Source organism: Corapipo altera, unplaced genomic scaffold (assembly GCF_003945725.1).
Source record: "Corapipo altera isolate COAL_440 unplaced genomic scaffold, ASM394572v1 44, whole genome shotgun sequence".
NCBI lineage: Eukaryota > Metazoa > Chordata > Aves > Passeriformes > Pipridae > Corapipo > Corapipo altera.
Window position 1 is genome coordinate 14,679,247 of NW_020884880.1, and position 22,501 is coordinate 14,701,747.

A 22,501-nucleotide genomic window follows, 5' to 3' on the forward strand; every position below is an offset into this window, starting at 1 on the left:
AAAAGGAAGCAAAAGTATAATTAGATTTTTCAGTCATATAATAGTTCCTAATGCATAGCATCAGGCAGACAGCAATATTAGGTGAAGACTAACTAAAAGAATGAACATTTACATTCCTAACAGAATGGTTTCATAATCAATGGCTTTTATCTTAAAATTCTGATTAAATCCAAGTGTTTATTCTTCTATAATATACAGAAGTAAGTTATTCTCCCTTTTTCTAGCACAACGAACAACAAATCCGCAATGGTAGGCAACCCTGCACCTGGCAGTTTACTTCAAGATCTATGTTCATAAATATGAATTTTATTTATGATAATTATAATCATGATCTACAGTACAGAGATCTGCAATAGGGACAAATTACAAAATTTAAAACTATTTTTTATTTTAGAATGTTCCAAAAACATAGATAAAAGTGTAACAGTATGCTTCAAAGGAGACAAAGGCAGCTATTTAGGAAAGAAAATGAAACTCCCATTTCTAAGGACATGAGAATTAAAGTAAGTTTTTGGATTTTCTGGTTTTCTAAGTTGTTATGTCAACATTCAAAATAAAGTCATTAAGCAATGATTAAACAATGCAGTGGAGCCCCGGTACTGTTCCACTGCAGAGTACTACTTATATATGCAATCTATATTAAGCAAGGAAAACTACAGAAACATGCAGGAATCAGAACAGAAAAAAATGGGTGGACAGTTAAGGACTTGGTCAGCATTAGAAGCATAGCTGGGTCACCCGTCACTACTTTTACCCAGAGCTCAAGAGGAACAAAAGAGGAGTCTTGAATTGGCTTGATTCACCTGGGGCTTGTCAAACTGTTACCAGGAGCAGAAGCGACCGCTTCAGGAAACAAGCAATCCAGTTGGCAAGCAGTAATGCACTGACAGCTACAACTACAGCTTGCAGAATGAAACCTCATCTTCAGCAGACATTCGGCTCCTCCCCTCAGGTTAGATGAAGGAAAAGGAGGACTCAGGGCTTCACAACTGGAGAATTTGGTTACCTCAGAGGAGTTGGGATCCCAGTGGTGAACTAGAACAGCAGGTAGGAGTTAACGCAAGCTACAGTCTGGGGCAGGGTTCAGCTATGCAAAAGAAGGGAAGGGAGCCTTTCGGTGATGGAAGAGATGCGAGATGAAGAGTTGACAACTGTCTGTCTGACTCTGGACACAAGGATTACTCTAATGGAAGAGAACTCCTGACCTCAGCCCAAAACCACTAACTATAACCAGGGCTTGGTGCCAAGTGCCCAAGCTACCCCTGCTGGGACTGGCTCTGGCTGGAGTCCTTGCCCAGCTGTAGGAGGAAGAGCATGCTGCCAGCAGTGCTCCAGTTCAAAGGTGCAACTGCTTTGCCAAGTGGAGCATCAGTCCCAACTCCTGATGGGTGCTCTGGACAGACAGGGGTTCCAGGAAGACTATCCTGTTGGCAGAAGGAGCACTGGGCCTGGTCCATCAAGCTCATCAGCATTTCAGGTTGCTGTCAGAAGTACATGATGCTCCTGTCAGGAGCTGTTCTACTTCTATGCTTGCAGTTCCAAGTCAGGAATACTCTGCACTGGCTTCTCCAGCCCTTTCAGTGATGGACAGACGTGAGCAATGAAATGTTACACACTTGTGAGCTACCCTGCTGCTTTGCTGGTATATCATGTGCTGGTATATATTTGCTGCTTTGCTGATATTCCATGCAGCATTTGAGGAGTATTCAATATCAGTAAGTTAGATTATTAGCTTCATATGTATCAAACAGATCCATTAACTACTAAAAACCTTTAACTTTTATCGGAATTAATGGGGATTTTCCTTAAGTGGTCCAAATTGACTCAAGAGCTAGATGTGGAAGCCCTCTCTAGATCATTACTGTTTTGAGTATGCTTGGATCTTTTCTGTTGGTAAGAGGAAATTCCAATACCTAGCAGTGTTGAGGAAAAAAAAAAAAAGAGTTTTGGCAATTTCTCTATTTGCCATCAACTGAAATCCTAGGCAATATAATTTTAATTTCTTCAGGATTGAGATGACCACTATAGCCTCAATGGTAGGGCTGAAATTTGGATGTTTTCTTTCTCTTTCTATTTCTGAACCTTGAGGGACCACTTCAAAAGATGAAGGCTAAATAGAAATTCAGTTAGGAAAATAAAAAATAAACCCAATAGCTATTGGATTTCAGAAGCTGACGTAAAACACAACAAATCAGTTAGATTACAAATTGACAAGTTTAGCTTTCTTAAAATATTATGGTCATACCAAGGGGAAAGGAATAGGAGAAACAGGGAGATAGGTCCAGGATTAGATAATATGTAAGTAGAAAAAATATTTAAACAAACTGTAAATAACCAGGGTTGTACTTCCACATGTATAGCCCTTGGTTAATTAACAGTTCCACATCTAATCTTTTATTCACCCTGATTTACTAAACATGAAATAGGAGAAATGGAAATGCCAAAAACTTGACTATCTAATAAAACTACCTACCACCTAAGCTGTAAACATATATGCTGAAGAAAAAGAAAGAGGACATAAAATAAGAATTAGTTATAAAAGATAAAAGCATATCACACATTCTTCCAACATAATAATATATCAACTCAGTAGAATCATAATGTGGCTGCCCACATATAACAAAACCAAAACAAACAAATGATGAAATATCAGGATTTCAAAAAGATACCTCTGATCTTTCAGTTACAAGACTACTTCAAATGTTTAGAGATTTTTAGCTTGGCAAGAAAAGCTACTAGTGTAATATGCATACACATATTTTTTCAATGCTGCAGTTTACTGAAACTCTTTAGTGTTAATAAGTAAGTTGACAGAGCTCAGATGATTTTATGACACTTTCCAGCTACAACAAAGTATTGACTTCATAATACAGTCTATGGTTTAGAAAGAAAACCAGAATTATAGCATTTCTACAATGACAAGTGAATCAATGCATTTCAAAATTATATTGACTTCTTTAAGGGCAATCAAATCATGAACAAACAATGGTTAGCCTAGTGATTCAGCTTAATTTTCACTATTTATTTTCTGCGTAACTAGGATCAAAATTTTGGCACCAGTCTTGCAGATGAACTCTAGGAGTAATTTTTACATATTCTTAAGTACAATATACTATTCTCCTTAGACTCTATATTTACAGCTGCTATTTAAAAATTCAGTGATCCCAGAGAGGATTCTGTCTTTAAAATCTGTAATACAGCTTCACAACATTCTACTGCATTTGACTAGGGAGAGAAATATCTTCTTCCTCATCAAACAAAATGTTACTTTACACTGGCCAAAAAACCCACAAACTCTACTACAAAGACAACTTGCATGCATATATGTATATTAAACAAACATTATTGATTGCTTCTTCTAAGACTATATGCTGATGCTATGTAATATTTTTAATAGAATGCTATAAACTCCAAATATACTTTATTTACGTTTCTGTGTATGCAAATTGTCAAGGAACTATAACTTTTTCAAATATTTAGGAAGGTAACATTAGGTGTGGACACATACTGACAGACAGTCATCAAAAGTCTTCAGTCACCGGCCAAGTTTTATAATTCTAATAGCAGTTGTAGCTTTTGTATGTAGTCATGCAAATGAGACAGAAGAATTCTCATGGACAGAGGAATTCCCCATGATGGAAACTGCATGTGAAGAGAAACTCCCTAATTTGAGCTTTGTATTCAGGTCACTGTGGAGAGAGCAACTTGAAGATCATCTGTTACTGATGAATTAATGGTAACTTTTATTATTTTCTCAAATATATGCTAGGCTTGAAGGGAAGTGGGGCTGGAGTCAATGGTAAAAACAGTAAGTCAGGAACACTGTCTAAAAGATATGTATTTGATAAAAGAAGGAAAAACATACCCTGTCACCACCACAAACTATTTCTTATCAGCTAATTAAGAGAAGGAGCATTATTTTTTTAAAAAACAAACAAACAAAGCCACCCTTATAAAATGAGGTAAGAAAAAAGCAAAGGTCCTAATAAAAGTAACACGTCCACAAAAAGAGAGGAAAACCACAATCATTTGCTACTTTATGGACTAGGTACAGCACCACAAGACTTGTGTGATACACTTAACACACTTCAGAGAGGTTAAATCATGATCCAAAATTGTTTAATTTTCTGCACTTCACCTCTCCTCTTCATCCTGTAGCAACCCCTTCCCGGAACTACCACACTACTGACACACACCAGTTGAAAACAGAGGTAAAGAAGTTTTCTTTGTCAACAGCCTGTAGGCTCACAAAATTGAACCTGTTCTTTTATCTGCCTATGTTCATTTAGCCCACCAAGCAGTCTTTATTAAAGCTGAGGCATCAGGCAGTCAAAGTTCATTAATACCATTTATATAATCTCTGCAGTTTCAATTAACTCAGCAAGACATTCTACTACATGATAACAGTCTCATTAATTCAATAAAATCCCATAACTATTAACAATATGGTCTATGTTAAACGGGGTGTCACCTAGTAGAAAATAATAGCTTTAACAGCTTGTGATGAAACACAGGGCTTTTTTTTTTTTTTTTAAATTTGATCTGGCTAAATATTCCATCCTTATATAGAAAGGTATTATTTCTTGGTAAGGAATCAAGAGGATTTTAAATATGAGCAGAGGGTAATTAAGTCCTTTTAAGTCATATCAAAGAGTAAAATAATACTTCTTGTTCAACAAATGATAAACTAAATTAGCTGGTATGTGTTCTTCCATTTTCCCATCATCAGTACTCTGGCCTATATTCACTAGAAAGAGGAGGCTGAATACTGCTGAAGTATTTTCTTCAGCAGTGCTCTTCAAAATACAGCTGATAGATCTCATTTTTGCAAGACTATTCCTTGCTCACAGTCTGTCCAACATGAGATGAGAACCAGTTGATAGATGTTTCATATGTTTGATAACTATATATTTGATTTTCGATATAGTCTGTAAGACAGTTCTTCAGAAATAACTGTTCCTTCAACTCGTGTCCTTTGTTTCCAAGGAACATCCCTGTTGCCTGGCTTGAGAACAGCGGTCACAGACCATGCCTAAAAGCATAGGTTGTCTTATAAAATTCTTCCCATTTACTTAATCTCTGTATTTTTGTCATGAAAAAATTTCTGTCTACCTAAAGTTGTCTGCTGTACAGTTTATCTTTTGTCCATGCACACGGAGTATCCCTCGGTTTGTCAGTCTCTACTCAGCCTTCAGATAATTGTGCGAAGAAACAAATACAAATATACTTTTGTTGATACTGTGCATATGTCAGTCTTGCTACAGGAATTTAGATCAAGGTAACACTTATTTCAAAACATATTTCAGAAAAATGTTAAATTAATTTAGGCTGTATCCCATGTAGATGCACAGTTAGTGCAACTTTAAAGGTTTCTTTACCATTTTATCAAAAATCGTTTGAGCAGACTCTGCTTCAGGTAACACTATAAAAGTGTTATTTTGTAGCAGCCTTATCCTTCAGTCAAGAGGATTTTGTCAGCTGCATTGTATTTGGATGCTACAGGGTTAGATAAAGGATCTATTCACTACAATAGCGCACGGCTTTAGCACTTTGAGGAAGAACTTAAAATAGTGAACTTTGCCTAAATTTCAGAAGTCACTATGCTTTTTGTTTATTCAGTACCATTTTTAATCCTGCCATATACTTTCTTTTTTTACCTAAGCAGAGAAAGCTTTTGATTTTTTCTTTCTTAATCAACTGAAGAAAAAGATGTTTGTAAAGAAATATGAAGTTAGAAAACTTAGCAAGCTTAAAGAAAACAATCTGAGGTACTGTGTTATGAGGAAAAAGCATATGTTATTCAATGAGCTTACTTTTCTTACTATCCAGCTGACAAACAGCTCTTTGATTACTTCAGCATTATGGTAGAACTTCAGATACAACACAGCTACATTATTGTCAAACCATATAGAAAATGTTGAGTCAATGAATGCCACCTGTACAGTATTTTCATTACCTGTTTATAAAGCAACTGCTCATTTTCTCTGGCGTAGCAGAACAGAACATCTGTAAGAATTTTCCTTACATTCTCTTGCTGGAAATACTGCATTTCAGGAAAGCTGAAAATGAAGCAATAGAATGAAAGTAAACAAAGGAGTGCACAGAATGTCAGTTCCTGGTCTTCTAGGAAAGGTTTTATCTAAGAGCATCTCCCTTGTCTGCTTTCCCACCACTCTGTGAATTGTGGATGCTGCTAGAGTAAAATACTTCTAAAGAACTGCTACATTTTTTTTGCAACCGAAATTATGAACCATGTTCTTTAATATACATCAGTCTGCTAAAGATATGATATCACCAGTTATATTTAAATAACTAATCCCTTTTAATCTTATGAAAGCTAGAGATCTGCAAGAATGAAATACAATGGGAGAAAGGAAGAATGGAAGAGAGTACGTCAGAAGAAGGATTTACACAAAGGTTTAATATTTCATGAATATTTGAAAAAATATTATTATCTAATGACAAGATTATTAAAATATATCATAATTGACATGAAAACCAGTATCCTAGATTCTCATATCTCTTATTGGTATCTGTTGTGATACAATACAATTAGGCATTTCACTGTCTTTAACAACTGTTCAAAAAAAACTTTATAATTATGAAATAATTTGATACTCTGGCAGGGTAAATATCCTAAGTAAAATAGAAAGAGGTGGATCTTGTGTGAGAATAAGAAAAAAAGCTTCTGTAAAAATCCTGTTACATGCATATAACCTAGGAAAATGTAAATATTTCCAGTTTGTGACTACTCTGAAACAACTCTCACCTGCGTATCCTGCTCCTCAACTGTTGGAGGTAGGAAATAAAGTGGTTATCAGGTCATTCTTAAAATTAGAACAAGTGCACAAACAAAGATCTTTTCCTGGTTACTGAAGAAGTAACCAGATGGCAAAAAATGTTCCATAAAGCAACCACCTCAAACCACATTGCTCTGCAGCTATACAGAGAAATAACAAATAAAGCCAAAAAAATCTAGAAAGGTAGAATACTAAAAAGAAAGGAAAAGGTAAAGATTTTTCGTAGTCTTTCTGGACAAAGAAAACCAGAAGAATACTAAAAAATACAACAGTGGTAGGCCTCAGCCTAGACAGCGGAAATAAAGGTTTTAGTATTGTCAGTTTTAAAATTAAATCACATGGATTGAAGATAAGGTTTCCTCAAGCCAATTTTGTTTTTTCCTGTTTCCCAGGTCTGAGCTACAGTGTTTAGACCAGTTGTATTAAGGCTCTTGTAAAGCCTGTCACAGAGAAACAACATAGGAAATTATAATAAATTACTTCAGATAAGACTATTAGTGTTGATAATTACTGTGGTCATCTCACAAAGGTGATGACAGGTAAGCACAGAAACAGAACTAAGGCTAGAAAGGTGCTTTGAAATCCTTGGATGAAGGACTTGAATCAAGAGCCAAGGCAGAGAAGACACTGTGGCTTAAACACAGAGATGCTGAAGTCCTGAGAGAGGCACTGGGATGAGAGGTGTAACGTTTTCCTGGCACCTGGTGGAGCTAATAGTAGACCAACATTTGGAAACTTGTATGCACTTGTACTAATCATATTACTGTAAAGGAAGGACACAGCTGAGACCAAAAGTGCATTACAGCAGATGGCAATCGACATAATTTAGGGGTTTGAAGAGATTATTTCTGAAGGACTGTTATTCAGGCCTGCCCTATGAAGTTTAGGAAAATAAGACTAACAAAGAAAACTCAAAAATACACAGAGATATCTGTGAGGATCTAGTAATACCAGAGATTGTGACAGAAAGGATAATAACGAACTCAGAAATAAGCTGGTTGAAGTATTAATTATAGTAAATGTAAATAGAAGAGATCATGAGGGAACTATCAGTTCAGGATGGATTTTTATAGAGAATGTCATTTTATGATTAAAGCTCTGTCTTAGGAAATAGAGTATCCTCAAATCAGCAAGGTAAGAATGCTTTTCATGAACACGAGAATATTAAAGTTAATTACACTTCTGAGAAAGACTGCATAAGGACGCGGGAAATTTGCTAGACTGTTTTACCACAACTGCTACAATCAAACAATGGCACATTCAAGTCCCCGCTTTCTGAAAGTGAAGACCAGGGTGAGTTAGTTATAATTTTTTAAAACATTCCTTTAGCTAATTTAGGGGCCCCCACACCAGAGGCAGCCAGAGTTTGACACAGAAGAAACTCAGGCTGGCAAACAAATAAAAGGATGCACAAAAATACTCTATGAAACAAATGTGGTGGCAGACAGAAATGAGGCTCTAAATCGCTGCCACGGAGTGACCATCTTTTCTTCATGAACAGATTCAATCCCCTGGCATTCCCCAACCCTCTTACTCAGCTGGAAGGGGGAAAGTGGAAAAATGGAAGATGCTCTTGTAACTGCAAAGGTTTAGTACAGAATAACAATAACTGCCCCCTCCATTGCTCACCTTTTTTTTTAAAAAGGAATAAATCAGTGTACAAAGAAAGCTTTCTTCCTTCTAGCAGTTGGTCCTCTTACTAGATTTTGCCTCCTATGTGCATAATCAATGGACTGCTGTTTCTTCCAATTTCTTCCATACACTTAGGAAGGGTGTAGTTGTCTAATGGCTTCTCCACTACCCTTTTTTATGTTGGAAATTTTTTTTTAATTATTTTTTTTTATTTGGGAGATGGAGAGTTTTGAACATCAGCACCCACCATGACTCATCTTCACATAGCTTGCACTATCCTAAACTGTGATTGCTACTCCTGATGCAGAAACTAAGTAGACCAATATGTAAAAATACTACTACAAAAGAGAGAAAATCCACTTGATTAGTCTACTGGGAATGCCTCCCTAAGCATTTTGGTTTCTTAAAATACTGGAAAGACGGTAATGAAACCTAGCCATTTACAATCCTATGCATACAATGTGATGCCAAAAAGTAAACTGGTATTTTGATCTGAGCTAAACACTCTTGCATCTGCCAATCTCCTGATTTCAATTTCTGCAGAATATTTTTTGAAATTCTTCTTTATCACTTCCCTTCTTAATCATCACAAAATAAATCAGCATCATTCTTTGGTACATCTCTTCAATGACAGTAATTAATCATTGTATTCTTTAGTCTGGCACAAGTTACTACAGTGCTAGTTCACACACACCTTTCTTAGTGGAATAACAGAATGCAGTATTATAGTCATAACTCGGTTGGTATTGCTCAGTTGGTATAATCTCATTTAAAGTAAGGCTTTTTTGCATTATAGTAAAATTCCCTTACTCTCCTTCCCACCCTCATTTTTAGAAGCCTCTCACTTGAGATAGAAAGCGATGGTGTTTGGTTCCAAATCGGAAGTACACATTTCTAGACAGCTGAAGGAAAAATCATTCTGAACCTCTCAACAACTGTAAAAAAATAAATCAGGAACTAAATCAGCCAATTAATGAGAAATGTTGATCACTAATGAGTTAGGGCTAACTTAACAATATCCTCCCCTCCTTTCTTTGTAAATATTGGACATTATTATTATGCAACAGGCAAAAAATTGTATATAAACATTATAGATTGCATTTCTCTCACCTGAACTTAGGACACTACAGTTTTGTTAGGCACCAGTGAACTGGAAGCCTTTTGTAGTTATTGAAGAAAAACATACTTCTCTACAACGTGACTTACCAGACTAGACTTTTACTTTAGGAAGAGATGATTTGTGTCCTAGAATTCTATGGGTACATAGACTCTACAGCGTGATTAGCCCAGCTGTGAGTACAAGGGTTTTACAGCTCTAATTATTACGTGAGATAAGGATTCTCAAAATGCATAGGAACACACATGCACACACAAACAAGCTTTATCACATTTCCTTTCAGATAACAAAATCCTGAAATTTAAACTAATTTAAACCAATACGAATTTTAACAGCATAATTCTAGCCACTATTCCTGTGTATTGTTACTTCAGGGCATTTGAACAAAAGCATTATAGAGCAAATTTTTTACTGCTTTGATAGCTGAGACTATAGTTTGCTACTCTCTGTGCACTTAGAACCACTCTCTACAGCATTATTTATTTGATGCTGTTGGATGATGGAGGACTGAACTAGATGACAAAGAATATAAAAATATTAATTAAATTCAAACTCCAGGAATTGATTTAAAGAATGGAAATGAAAAGAGAGGGTATTTACATTCCATAACCAAGGAATGTAGAACTTACTGCTTCTTACACTAATTATAGTTTACAGATATATATGTATATGTAAAATGCACACCTTGTTTTATGATTAGGCAAACAACAAGTAAACATAGAAATGCATGTAGTTTATCAAATAAATTCATGTCACTGAGAAATTCTGCTTCTTCATTGCCTGACTCATTTTACTATTGATGACACAATGTATACCGCTATTGTTTCAAGTAGATATTATTTTGTATAAATACATAAACGAAAATTTCTTTTATCACTATTACTAATATTAGCGAATACTGCTCTGCTTAGTACTCTGCCATTTGCCACAGTGAGAGCCCTGACTTTGTGTGTATATATATATATTTTTAAATAATAGTCTTACATTTACCATAACCTCTATACAACTTTTCATTCTCCAATTATAGTTTAGATATGTATATATTTTAATCTTAGAACATCCTGAACTGTTTCCTTTAACAAACAAAAAATACCATCTGTTGTGAGAATGCACATGAAAGTATACTCAGATTTTAATTATACATCTCATGGCAAAATGCATTCAAGAATGGGTCTAGGGACGGACATATAAAATATTCCAAAACCAGACAGCAATGATTTCTTCCGCATGACTTGGTTTCTGTAAATGAAAATGTGTGAGCTTGGGATTTGTAAAATCTATGACTATCACCACTTTTTTTCATGCTATAAGGAAAAATATTTGCAATAGAGTAAAATTTCACATAGTAGCAAATCAGTAATTGAATTTAATTATGTTTACATATCACTCAGTGCTTCCACTCTGAAAAGAAATATTTTCAGGAACTGAGTATTGTAACTCAAGAAACTTCCTAATCAGGAATGACCTAAGGGCCAAGAAGATTAAAAAATAATCAGAGTAATATTAGGACAAATTTTAAAAGGCATATGTGACAAATAACACTAGAAAAATAATAAATAAAAATAGAACTGCTCAACTTCTATAGATAAATGACATTTTCCTTACTAATTACAAACTGCTTTTTTATTATTGATTGAATTAAGTGTTGAGAATTAAGAAAGTAATCTGTTCAATCTTTTATTATGATTATAATTTAGTTGAAAGACCTTTCGGTTTCTCTTACCTTCTCTTTGCTTCATACAGAAAACTACTTTAAATTTCACACCGTAGTACATCTCCTAATATCTTAATTTAGAAGAGCTTTTCTTCAATGATACCAATAAATCTCCAAGATTTAATGTTCAACTAGATTTTCTCATTTTTCACTCCATGAAAGCTGTATTTTTATACATTTAATGTATGTTTCCACACATTCATGTTCAATAAACCTGACATTTACAGTAACCAAAGTCAGGAAAACACTGTATAACATACATCACATAAAAATGTAGACTATAAATTTATATAAAGAAATTTCTTTAAAGATCTACATACGTTCTTGTCACATCTTGTTCAATCATTGCTCGAAGCTCTTTATCCTGGAAAAATTTATTCCAAAGACTCTGAAATAAGGAAAAATAATTGTATGAAACCTAATACTTAAAGCTTATAAACTACATCAGCAAAGTACTGTACAAATATTAACTAATTAATCCTCAACATTCCTGGTAGATAGGTGTATCAATATTATTACAGGTGATAAAAAATGTTGGTGCCCAGCATAACATATCTGAGAAAGTCAATTTAGACCAGAGATAAAAACATTCAAGTTCCTGGATCCGTGTTCTAGGCTCATTCCATTTGCTCACTGGCTTCAGGTTTGTGAGCTACCGGTATGGGGGCCTATGAAGAATATTTAGAAAGGCAGAGTAAACTCAAACTTGCCAGAACCAGCTACTCAACCGAAAAAAATTCAGTTACTCACTCCAAGAAAAAGGTCCATAACACCATTTCTCCTATGAATGTACGGACTTTATTGGAAGCTGCTATAATATCCATAACAAGATATTGTTTGAAAATAAGCTAGTTTGTTTCAGTGGAGGTAAAATCAAATAAGGAATGTATGATGATCAAACACGTATTATGAAAATGACATCATTCTAATACATAGTGAAGATCAAGATTGGGCATTCTAAAAAAGTTCTGATAGGGAAAACCACAGTGTTTAAAGCTCACTGCAGTATAAAAAATATTAAATAAAAGAATGCAAAGTAGGTTTAGCCTCTTCTATATCTGTTTCTGTGACCATTTTCATCCTCTTTCTTTCACTTCCGTGTTTTGTTTACAAATATGTTGTAAAAGCTAACCTGAAAGAAGTCAGAAAATGCTGTTAATTGTACGTTCCAGGAAGAGTATTGCAAAATGTATTCTTTATTGTAAAGGGATGGTAACTTGGCCATATGGATCAAAATACAGAAAGAGCAAAATTTATACTGGTCTTCATGTAGATTAGGTTAGTTTTCAGATAGCATCAGCACCAGTGAATGAAATAGTGTACAAAGGGAGTGTCTACAATACTTCAACAATTTTTTGCATCCCCGCAAACAATTCTTTGCCATGGTGGTTTATGCTCCACAGAAAACAAAGAGAAAGTAAATTAATGTTATTTAGTGAGAGGAAGGTAAAACAGAAAAAAGGAAAATGTTAATTATCTTCTATATTTGTGTTTCAACTAGGAAAATCCCCCCAACTTTAAAAGCATTTATATCCTTCACAATGTCTTACATAAAGTATCTCACAACTATTTTCATGCAGCTAGATCACACTTGAAACTCCCCTATCCCTGCTCCAATCCTGGTCCTTTGGAGCAAAGGATGAAGGAAACAGAAGCTGCCTTGCGAAGAGGAAGGAAAACTTTGAATACGCTGGATGGGTATAACATCAAGTCATGGCAGAGGCCCAAAGGCACTTTGTTCTTCATTCCTATGTCTGATTTGGCCTGTAACTTTGTTTCACAGGTTAAACCCCTCCCACATACTCTGACATGTTAACCTTTGTCTTCTATCTCCTAAAGACAACCACAGGCAGAAAGAAGATAGCATTACTGTGTAAAATCACACACTACAGCAGAAACACTTTAAATCTTCTACATTTGACACAACTTTCTGTCCAGCTGGATGCAAGAATAGTTTGATGACGTGCACAGTTATACCAGCTGCAGAGCTTTCTCCTCCTAAATTAAATAAGAAGCACAGTACCACACTACAAACAAAGTATGGGCTTCCGTTTGCGGACAAAACAGTAGTATCACCAAAGAAATCTGACAGTCTTTTCAGGTGTAAATCTCTTAAATGTAGACTCTTAAATGCAGCTTCATGGTATTAAGTTATCTTAAAAATTTGATAAAAAAGAATTTCGATGATAACAGAGAAGCTTACAGATATGTGCTATAAACTACTTGAAAAACTTTTCAGGTATAACAAAAAGCAGTAAAAAAACCTAAAAAACTTCAAGGCTGAACAGTCTTCCAGAGGAGGGTGCTTCACTATTTGCTGTTAGTAGCATCCACTTCGTATTGACTGTTTAAACACTCCGTAAACTAGAGCCATTTTATGTATAAAATGAAAACACACAGTGATAAAAAGCACATCAGTTAAAGAAAGGATTTGCTATGCAACTGTACTTATAGTCCAGCACTGATGTTTTGTTTATCACAGTCTGCCCTGAGAAAAGCCCTGAAAAATCAGAATAGCAACATAGAAATGAGCATTTCTAGTTTTTCAGCAGAATCTGTGAATCAATTGTTAACACAAGCCAGTTTGGATATTTAGGAGGGAAATCTTAGCACCTGCCATTTTGCCTACTTCAGCAAGAACTCCCTTGTGTCAGTATGAAGATGATGAGAATTTTAGTAGTATGTGTTGATAGAACCAAGAGTCAACCTACCCCCTCATCCTGAGAGAGTGGATTGTTGATTATCAGGTCCTGCTGTCCTGCTTTCCGAGGGTTTGTAATGTGCTAGGTAAAAACAGAAAAAAAATCAAATCTTCTTCTGTTATACTATAAGTATTAATATCTATGTCAAAGTATGAGAATAGAGTTTTGTACCAACTTACAATTTCTTTGATCTTATTGTAAGAAGTTCTTAAGTCTGAAGTAGTTTTAATCCATTGACTTCTATCTTGGGGTAGAACCTCTAGAAATAACTATCAACAAAACAAAATAAATTCATTAAATTTCATCTATTTTACATAGCTTTTCATATAAATCCTACCAGATAGCATACACTGTCTCAGAAAGAAAGAGAGAGCAAAGACCTATAAAATACTCCTGATTTTAGTACTTTCCCATCCATAAATAAGTAGCTAGAAACAATAGCAGTTCTACAGTGTGAAATAAAAGCATTAGAAAATTGACTGAAGCCACAAACTCAAGCTTTGTAAATTGCTGTAATTTCAGTAAAGCTGATTGAGACTTCCAAGGTAGACACAAAATGGAAAGAGATGAAAATAAAGATAGAAAACTTTATTTACATAACACTGATGACCTAATGCAAGGTGCTTAAAACCAAACATGAATGTAGAGCAGAAACCAAGCACAGAGATACACCCTACCTAAGAAAAGAAACAAGTTCTAGAATTCTGCAAGACAGTAAAGTCAACTTTGCGTCCTTGAGAATGCCTACATCTCAGATCTTTCACATGTCTCTTTAAAAAGGGTTAGAAAGAAACACCCATTGGAAAATACTATTTAATTGCATATGAAACAAGGAAAAAACCTGGTATTTTCTTGCCTTTTAAATGTTTTCATTTGCACATTGTAAGGTGCTAAGTGACAGTAAATAGTGACGAACAAAAAATTCCTAAATAACTAAAAAAACCCTTAAAATTTCAGAACTTAACAAAAATATAGATAATATTTTTAAAACAGAGCTCTAACCCATAAATGTGCCTTATTTCTACAATAAAACCACTCCTTGATTTAATTAGTTGACAGTGAAGGACTTGATGCTTTTGTTAGTTCAGGGTTTTGAGTTATGACCTCCTAATTTAGAAGCTCAAAAAGAAGCAAACTGGTAAAACAATCTTTGTGGCATATATTCATCTGGCTTCCTGAATAAAGTATTTTCAATAATTTGAAATTAGTTCAATGCTACATACATTTTAAATTTCAATTTTCCATGTCTTTCATTCATATACAAAGAGTATTTTAAATTTCTTTTTTATAGGTCACTGTACCAAAGTGATGCTTGAGAAATTCCAAGTGAGGTAATTTAAATGATCAGAGTTAACATACAGCAACTGTACCAGGGAAAATGTTCTCTACTATCATAATTAGTGCACAACAGAAGACCTGATGACAGTGCAACAAAATTTGTTTGGACTTCGTATAGCATTTCAGTATTAGTTTGCTTTCCTTCTCTCTTCCTTCCCCTGTAACTTTAATAAAATACAGTAAGAGACTCCCAAAGACATGTTGTGTTTCTAGAAGACCTGGTGTCCCTCTCCATCCAGACCAATCCAAGAGGGGTTGGTCTGAATTTCCTCATTTCACTGGGAAAACTTGCTAGCAAAAGCATCAGATTGATTTTAAAGAAGTCCCACATTCCACAAAAAAAAATTTTTTAGGCAAACTTCCTTCCTATTTCCAGCGCGTGACTTCACCGCACAGATACTGAGGAGAGATGGTTGTGTAGCACTCAATTCTAAACATACCACCAGCACAAAGATATTCTTCCCTAGGAATCATTTCCTATCACCTGCAATTCAGCTTTAAAGCAACTTGATGTGGTTAGCAAATGTTCTATGAATTATAAAAATGAGTAGGAAAACATTGGGATGAAGTCTCTTGGAAAATTCATGATTCTTTGCATCAATAATCTTCCAGCACATCAGGTAATGTGTTGATATATTGCAACCACAAACTGTAAATAAATATTTTCTCTTCTTACCTTCCAGCAAACACTACGGAACCTGCTGCTTCTCAGCTGCCCATTAATCCCCTTCAGCCGTATAGTTGCCAAGTAATTGTTGTTTACAAATAGTTCTTCCCATTCTTTACTGCAAAAGCAAAAGGAATGAACATTTAAACAAAAAAAAAAAGCCTTAGCTGATTTAAGGACTATACAACACTACACAATTTAGGATAAGCAGAGGAAAGAAACTTTTTTTTTAATGTATATATTTAGTTGTGTACCACTTCTAAACGCATGGCTGTTTTTTTGGACACATTTCTTCTTTGGATTTAATGAATATGTAGATCGCTATAATTATGCCAGCTACTGAAATTCATAATGTCTATGGAGGCTATTCCATTTCCTCTAAAATGTTGGTACTGCAGTTCAGTGAATAAACAAGAAAAATGAATATTAATATAAGCACATTCATGTTTCAGCTGTAGACAAAGAAGTACCTATTCCAAAAATATGCAACAGAAAAGTATACTGTTGACTGTATTAGCTCTTCACATGACGTATTTGCTTAAATGAACCTTCTTTTCTCCTTAATGTCAAGCTGGGCAGTTAAGCATCATAGAAGATGACTTTCTTCAGCATTTAGTGCTATTTACTATTGAAATCACTTCTACTTCTTTCTACATGATCAGTTTTAAAATTTTAACAGGTGCTAGCAAATTTAAAAAAAACATCAAAAAATTAAAAAGCCTCACTGTATAAACTGTTAAAGGCAAGCTTGAGTACCTTGCAGTACCTATGGCTGACTAGATAAACAACCTAAATATGCCTCCCAGGCATGCAGGCACCAGGGGCCTAACACCTGTGCCTCATTAATATACAAGTAAATCTGCTCTACTGGGAAACAATTGGAAATTAATTGTCCCAAACCATCTACTGAGTTTGAATAAAAGAATTAAACCGATATTTCCTGCACCTTCTACTGAAATGAATCTCAAGAACAGTATAAGCCATCTAATAGTCTTAGTAGCCCAAGACTTGCTCACAGACTTTCTGCAACCACTCTAGAATGCAAAGGGCAATTTCAAGGTAAAGAGCTGGTTTATGTACAAGGAAATGTGTTTCAGATTTATTTTCGATGCATGTCCTTAAGATGAACATCTCCTTCTCCCCCTGTCACATGGGAGACTATTACCTCTCCCTGGGAAAGGAGTAATGAAACCAGGAAGAGGGAAACTACTATTATGACTCCAGGCTAAGATCTCATCAGATTTCCTTCACTAAGGAGGGTCACAGAGTGGGTTATACCAAGTACTAGCAAACTTTGGTTTTGCAAATTGCCCATAATATATGCAAGATGAAGTTATATAGTTTTCAGTCTTTTAAGTGGAATTGTGATAGTGAGGTTTTTAAAATGTAATTATAAGATGGAGTTGCTGAGAATCATTGAGGAATGGACTTGGCTAGCCAGGAAATAATGATCATGTTTCTCTGTGACAGGAGCAATCTCACAATCCATGCCGAGACCAAAAGTGTTGTGTTTGTGAATGTACCACATTTCAGCTAGGAACATCTTCTAAAAAAAAAAACCAAATAAAAAAATAGTGTGTTTACTTCTGGATCTTGATTATTAATTACTTTGAAAAGCGAGTGTAAACATGACTAAAGCTGTGATAGCCTGCAGGGCTTAGGGCTGCCCTTAGCTTCTCCCAAATGCCAGTACCCCCAAATGACTGAAAGAGCAACAAGTCGTTCCAATGGTAGGGGGGCAGCTTCCTTCATTCACCATTTCCCTCATTATCCAAGTCAGAAAGACTATCTGGTAACTTTTGTCTCCCTGTCTCCCACACATCCTCATCTTCTGCAGGGAGCTGCCTGCGACTGTTTACCATGATTCTATCTCCTTTAAATACAACGTATGGTATATAGCAGACACAGCTTGAGAAAAATCTGGGCCTTTCTTTTGCAGTCATTTATACGTCAGTAACTACAGTATATTATGCCTATCTAAATAACCCTCCTGTTTCTATCACATATCATATTCTTCATTTGCCATTGTAAATTTTGTAGCATCATTGGCCATTACAAGTACTGCCAAGCTGCCTCCCTAAGGTAGCTATGTTTCAAGAGTGACACATTCCCCTGCGCACACAACAGGTCAGACTTGGAAGCTATTCACATTGTTCTCCAAGTGCATGACATTCCCACAATGTCTTTGAAAATGCTGGTGTGTCAGCTGAGTTAGCAAAAGGTTTCAGCCAGTGTGACTCCGAAGAGAAAGAGCAGAGAGGAAAGAAACTCTTCAGGTTATTTTTCTCACCAACTGCTGGATGTGATTGCTACACAGTAAGAAAGTAATTTCAACACTTCTGAAATTGTATTAGGGCAGATATTATGCCTTTTTTTTTTTTAATTTGTAATGTAATTCCAAACATGTTTTGAACCAAATTACATTTAAAACAGCCAAAAGAAATTTGGCAAGATCATATCTCCTCTGCATTCCCCCTTGGCTGCTGAGATCACTAAAAAAAAGTTATAAGCAATTGAAAAAAAAATTACTTGGAAGCTGGAATCTGCTTCAGTTTTAGTAGAGCTGAATGATACCTAAAATCCTTTCTGAACAGCATTCACTAATTCACGTCTCAAATATTCTGAATGATAGCTAATAAAATAAGCTTTACAATTCTAGAGATTAATAGTGGTGACACTGTGTAATATCAACAGGCAATCAATTCTAAAAAGATAATATTTAAAATTATATAGCCCTACTATGTAAAATAATAACTAAGAGCCTTGTTAATCCAGGATTGCAGAAAACCCATTGGTCAAAGTGAAATGAGCAATGAAGCTTGGAACTCGAGTCTGCCACACCCCATTTGCTTCACTGAAGTGAAAGACTTCAAGAGCCAATTGGAACCACCTAAACTATGAATAAGCACATGTAATTGTTTTTAATCAAACTAGAAAATTAAATGCATAATCAGGTGTTAATACCACCTTTAGGTTGTACAATTAAAACAAAGGCAAATGCAAATCTTAATGTTTTCTGATTATTTTATAAATATTTTTCATTTTAGATTCTTATTTAACTATTCTGTCTAATATTCTATTGTACATATTGTAAACATATATAGCTATTATTCATAGTAATTGATACACATAATATAAGACCTGTGTGAGGAAAAAATTATTGGATCAACATTTCTTTAAGAAACTTAATTTCTCATGCTATATCTATACAGTAACTGCCCAATGTAAAATATTTACTGGCATGAGTTAGGGACAGTTGCATTACTTCAAAGCAGGAAAAGTGCTCAATATGTATGAACGGAAAAGCAGGCAAATCAATGGAAGGGATGACGATTGCAGATTCGTTCTGCAAGATTTGTTCATAGTTCTCATCTGTTCCTTTCCATCTTATGAAACATACACTTATGTCACACCCACAAAAGTTTAAATCTCTGTACCAAAAAATTTTAAAGTGTGGTCTGCTGTAATACACACACTTTCCTTCTTATAAGAAATGAGTTTGACCTCTGAGCAAACCATATATAGAAGCATATTTTTCTCTTTCTTTCCAACAGGAAATGATTTGTGGATATGATTCTTGTTAAGACAATTACAAACATCAGATTTTTCATATATAAAAGTTTAAAGATTTGGAACAATCCCTCGATTGACTGTTAGAAGGGAGCACAATGAGCAGCACTTTACATCAGAAAGTCTAAGTAAAATTTTACGTGCACTTAAATACCATTTCTGAAAAGGTATTTGTATACCTAAGGTCTAGCATCTTAGTAAAAGACAGTGAGCTGGTGCAGTGTTGGAGAGAGGTAACAGTTTCTTCCACTGATAGGCAGAAGCAGAACATCCGTCTCTGGCTCTGCCGCTAAATTTCAACCTGCAGCATAATGGTAAAACCAGTACATCAAGCATAGATATGTAGAAGAATAGAATGGCAGCCGACCTAAGCTCCTTTCAAAATAAACACTCTGTTCAGGACAGGAAGAAATACAGCTGAAGGAGAGTGGTATAGCATAGACAGTAATTACTGCCGCTTAACTTCTGCATTTACCAATTTAGAGGATAAAGCTGGTGATATGTAAGAATGCAGATCCTGCTGAAGCTTAAAGCTAGTGTAAGAAGTATTTTTGTACTGATGTTCAGATAACACCAAACTCTGTGGAAGACAATCATCATCATGGCCAGGCTTCGTGAATGAAGATTTGGGGAGGGGTCTACCCATGTTTGTTACAAGCGCGCTGGTGGCTAAAAAGGCCAATACGAGATAGACAAGTCCGGTTGCAAAAGGCACAGCAGAAAGACTCCTTAGGTGGTATATTCTGCAAGGCACGATTCTTTCTGCGTTGGCGGAAGACACTGAAACTCACAGAAATGTAAAAATGTGAACAGCCACACTAAACTATAATATACACCACTGAAAAAGGGCAAAGATTCAGTTCTGTGACTGCAGGGGCTCAGATCTACCAGGTAAATATTATTGTCCATAACTACTTCACTTTCAGGTGAAATTGCAGGTAGCAAAGAAACCGGTATCTATCAGGTCATCAGACAATGTGTATCATTATTTTGTCTCATTCATTTTTAAAATATTCCATGCCAAGACTTACAACAACATTTAGATAACAAAGAATATTTCTCAGTCCATGGCAGAATACTGCAATACTAACGAAAGGTACGAACATTTGCATACATATTTGAGATTTCAATCTAAATCTCAAGCTTATGCCACTCTCTACATGAATATTAAAGGATAAAATGGATAGCCTCAAAGAGATCCAAAGAAAATTCTTGAGCAGTGCTGCTAGTATTGTCAAAATCATCTTAAAATAATGGGGTGTATGCTTCCAGAAAAGCCAATTTCGTGGTTTTATACTGTTTTTTTTCATCTTCAGAACGTGCTTTTTAAAATGTTGAGACCCAAACCTGGCTCCCCAGAGGCACTCAATGAAGCAACAGGCTACTGAGCAGGCCATCAGAAAGAAAACAAATTCTCAAATTATTGTGTCATATGTTTTGCAATATGAGGTATTTATTGATAGGAACTTTAATAAGTGAAAGTAATATCTACATTTAAATAGAGGTAACAGTTCTTTTCAAACATACTGCATAAATCCAAGAAACATGCAGAGTTTGTATTATTTATTATGCCATAAAATCAACAGTTGAGAAAAAAGTGAGGTAACTGCCAGGAATATAATAAAGACAGAGTTAATTTTATAAAAAAAAAGGGGAAAAAACCAATTGAAAGGTATCATCATGTAATAAGAAGTAGAATTTCTAAAAAACATTTCTGAAACACACAGATTTTTATTTGCTACCCTGAAAATCCACTTGACAGCTTTAATGTGAAAGCTTACCAATCTGCTTGGAAAATATACGTATTTTCCTCTGTTTCTCAAAGTCCTGCCTCAGGATACAGGGCAGAGCTAACAGCCATGTAAGTGTGAATATGCATGGCTGTGTTGCTGAGAAGTTGAACATTCAAAGGGCATATTTTTCTAAACAGTTCAGGTTTCATCTACTTTTGGCTGACATACAGTTAAAAAGGTTCGTATGAAGAAAGGTAAAATCACTTTCTTAAGGCAAACATTCCAGCAAATACTTAGTTAGCTATGCTCTTTAAGCTACTGGGATGTTTGTAGTACAGTTCAGGGAACTGAAATAAGGCTGCAGTGGCAGCAGGATGCTTTGCCAGCACGTTCCCTAAGAGCACCGAGTCTGATGCAGAATCCCGAGACACCCTTCTCCATATTCCAAATTGTCCACTTCACCTTGGTGGTTCTCAGTCAAAGAGCCAGGTTTGGCCCTGAGAAAGCACATAATTTCCAACCCTTTAATGGTTTAACTTGTGTAGAAGAATTCTTGTTACAGCCATTTCAGAGTCCAAATTTCACCAGCTTGTTTTCCTCCATTCATTACTTTATGCATGCATTTACAGAATGGTGAGACAAAATGTAGATATTATGTTCAATTATTTTTATTTTTATATTTATATTGTAACTGAGTTTGCTAGTTGCAGGGTCAAAGCTTTCTAGTTTAAATCCCCTCAACACCTTTGAAATCCTTTGCATATACACAAAGAACATTTACTTTCTACTTCTCCTGACTATAGTTACCTTCTGCTGTTTTACCTCCTGCTAACTCATACCCACAGCTAAGTAGAGCTCTGTGAATTTTGTGTGTTCACATGCATGCAGTCTTGTTATACAAACAGACATGCATTCTTTGAGAAAGAGGAAAGGTAAGAGCTTCCTGTAGAACATAACAGAAGTTAAAAGCTACAGCTCTACAAATCACCCAACTAAAAAAACCAGATGTAATAGGGAGAAGGGAGATACTTGGATTGTGATTACTCACACCTTTATGACAATACTTAAAAATAATGCACCCAAGTTCAAAACTCAGATGATTTTATGATGTGCAGGGTGACAAATGCAAAATTATAGTCAGTACTGTTAATTCCATCTTAATTTTGTAAATCTGTCCGTTTTGCATGCAATGAGATAAGAAAATGAGTGATTTCATGATATAACTAAT

General features: G+C 35.3%; 1 protein-coding gene across 4 annotated transcripts in view; it reads right to left on the reverse strand.

The window, feature by feature from the left end:
- Positions 1-22,501, reverse strand: part of TBC1D5 (TBC1 domain family member 5) — a 288,784-nt gene that overhangs the window by 126,980 nt on the left and 139,303 nt on the right. For all 4 annotated transcript variants that reach the window (XM_027639073.1, XM_027639070.1, XM_027639071.1 and 1 more), the window contains 5 exons: positions 15,980-16,088; positions 14,145-14,234; positions 13,975-14,046; positions 11,584-11,651; positions 5,957-6,059 (listed from right to left, as the gene is read on the reverse strand). In XM_027639073.1, coding sequence (XP_027494874.1) covers positions 5,957-6,059; positions 11,584-11,651; positions 13,975-14,046; positions 14,145-14,234; positions 15,980-16,088 — 442 coding nt within the window. The remainder of the gene's footprint in view (positions 1-5,956; positions 6,060-11,583; positions 11,652-13,974; positions 14,047-14,144; positions 14,235-15,979; positions 16,089-22,501) is intronic.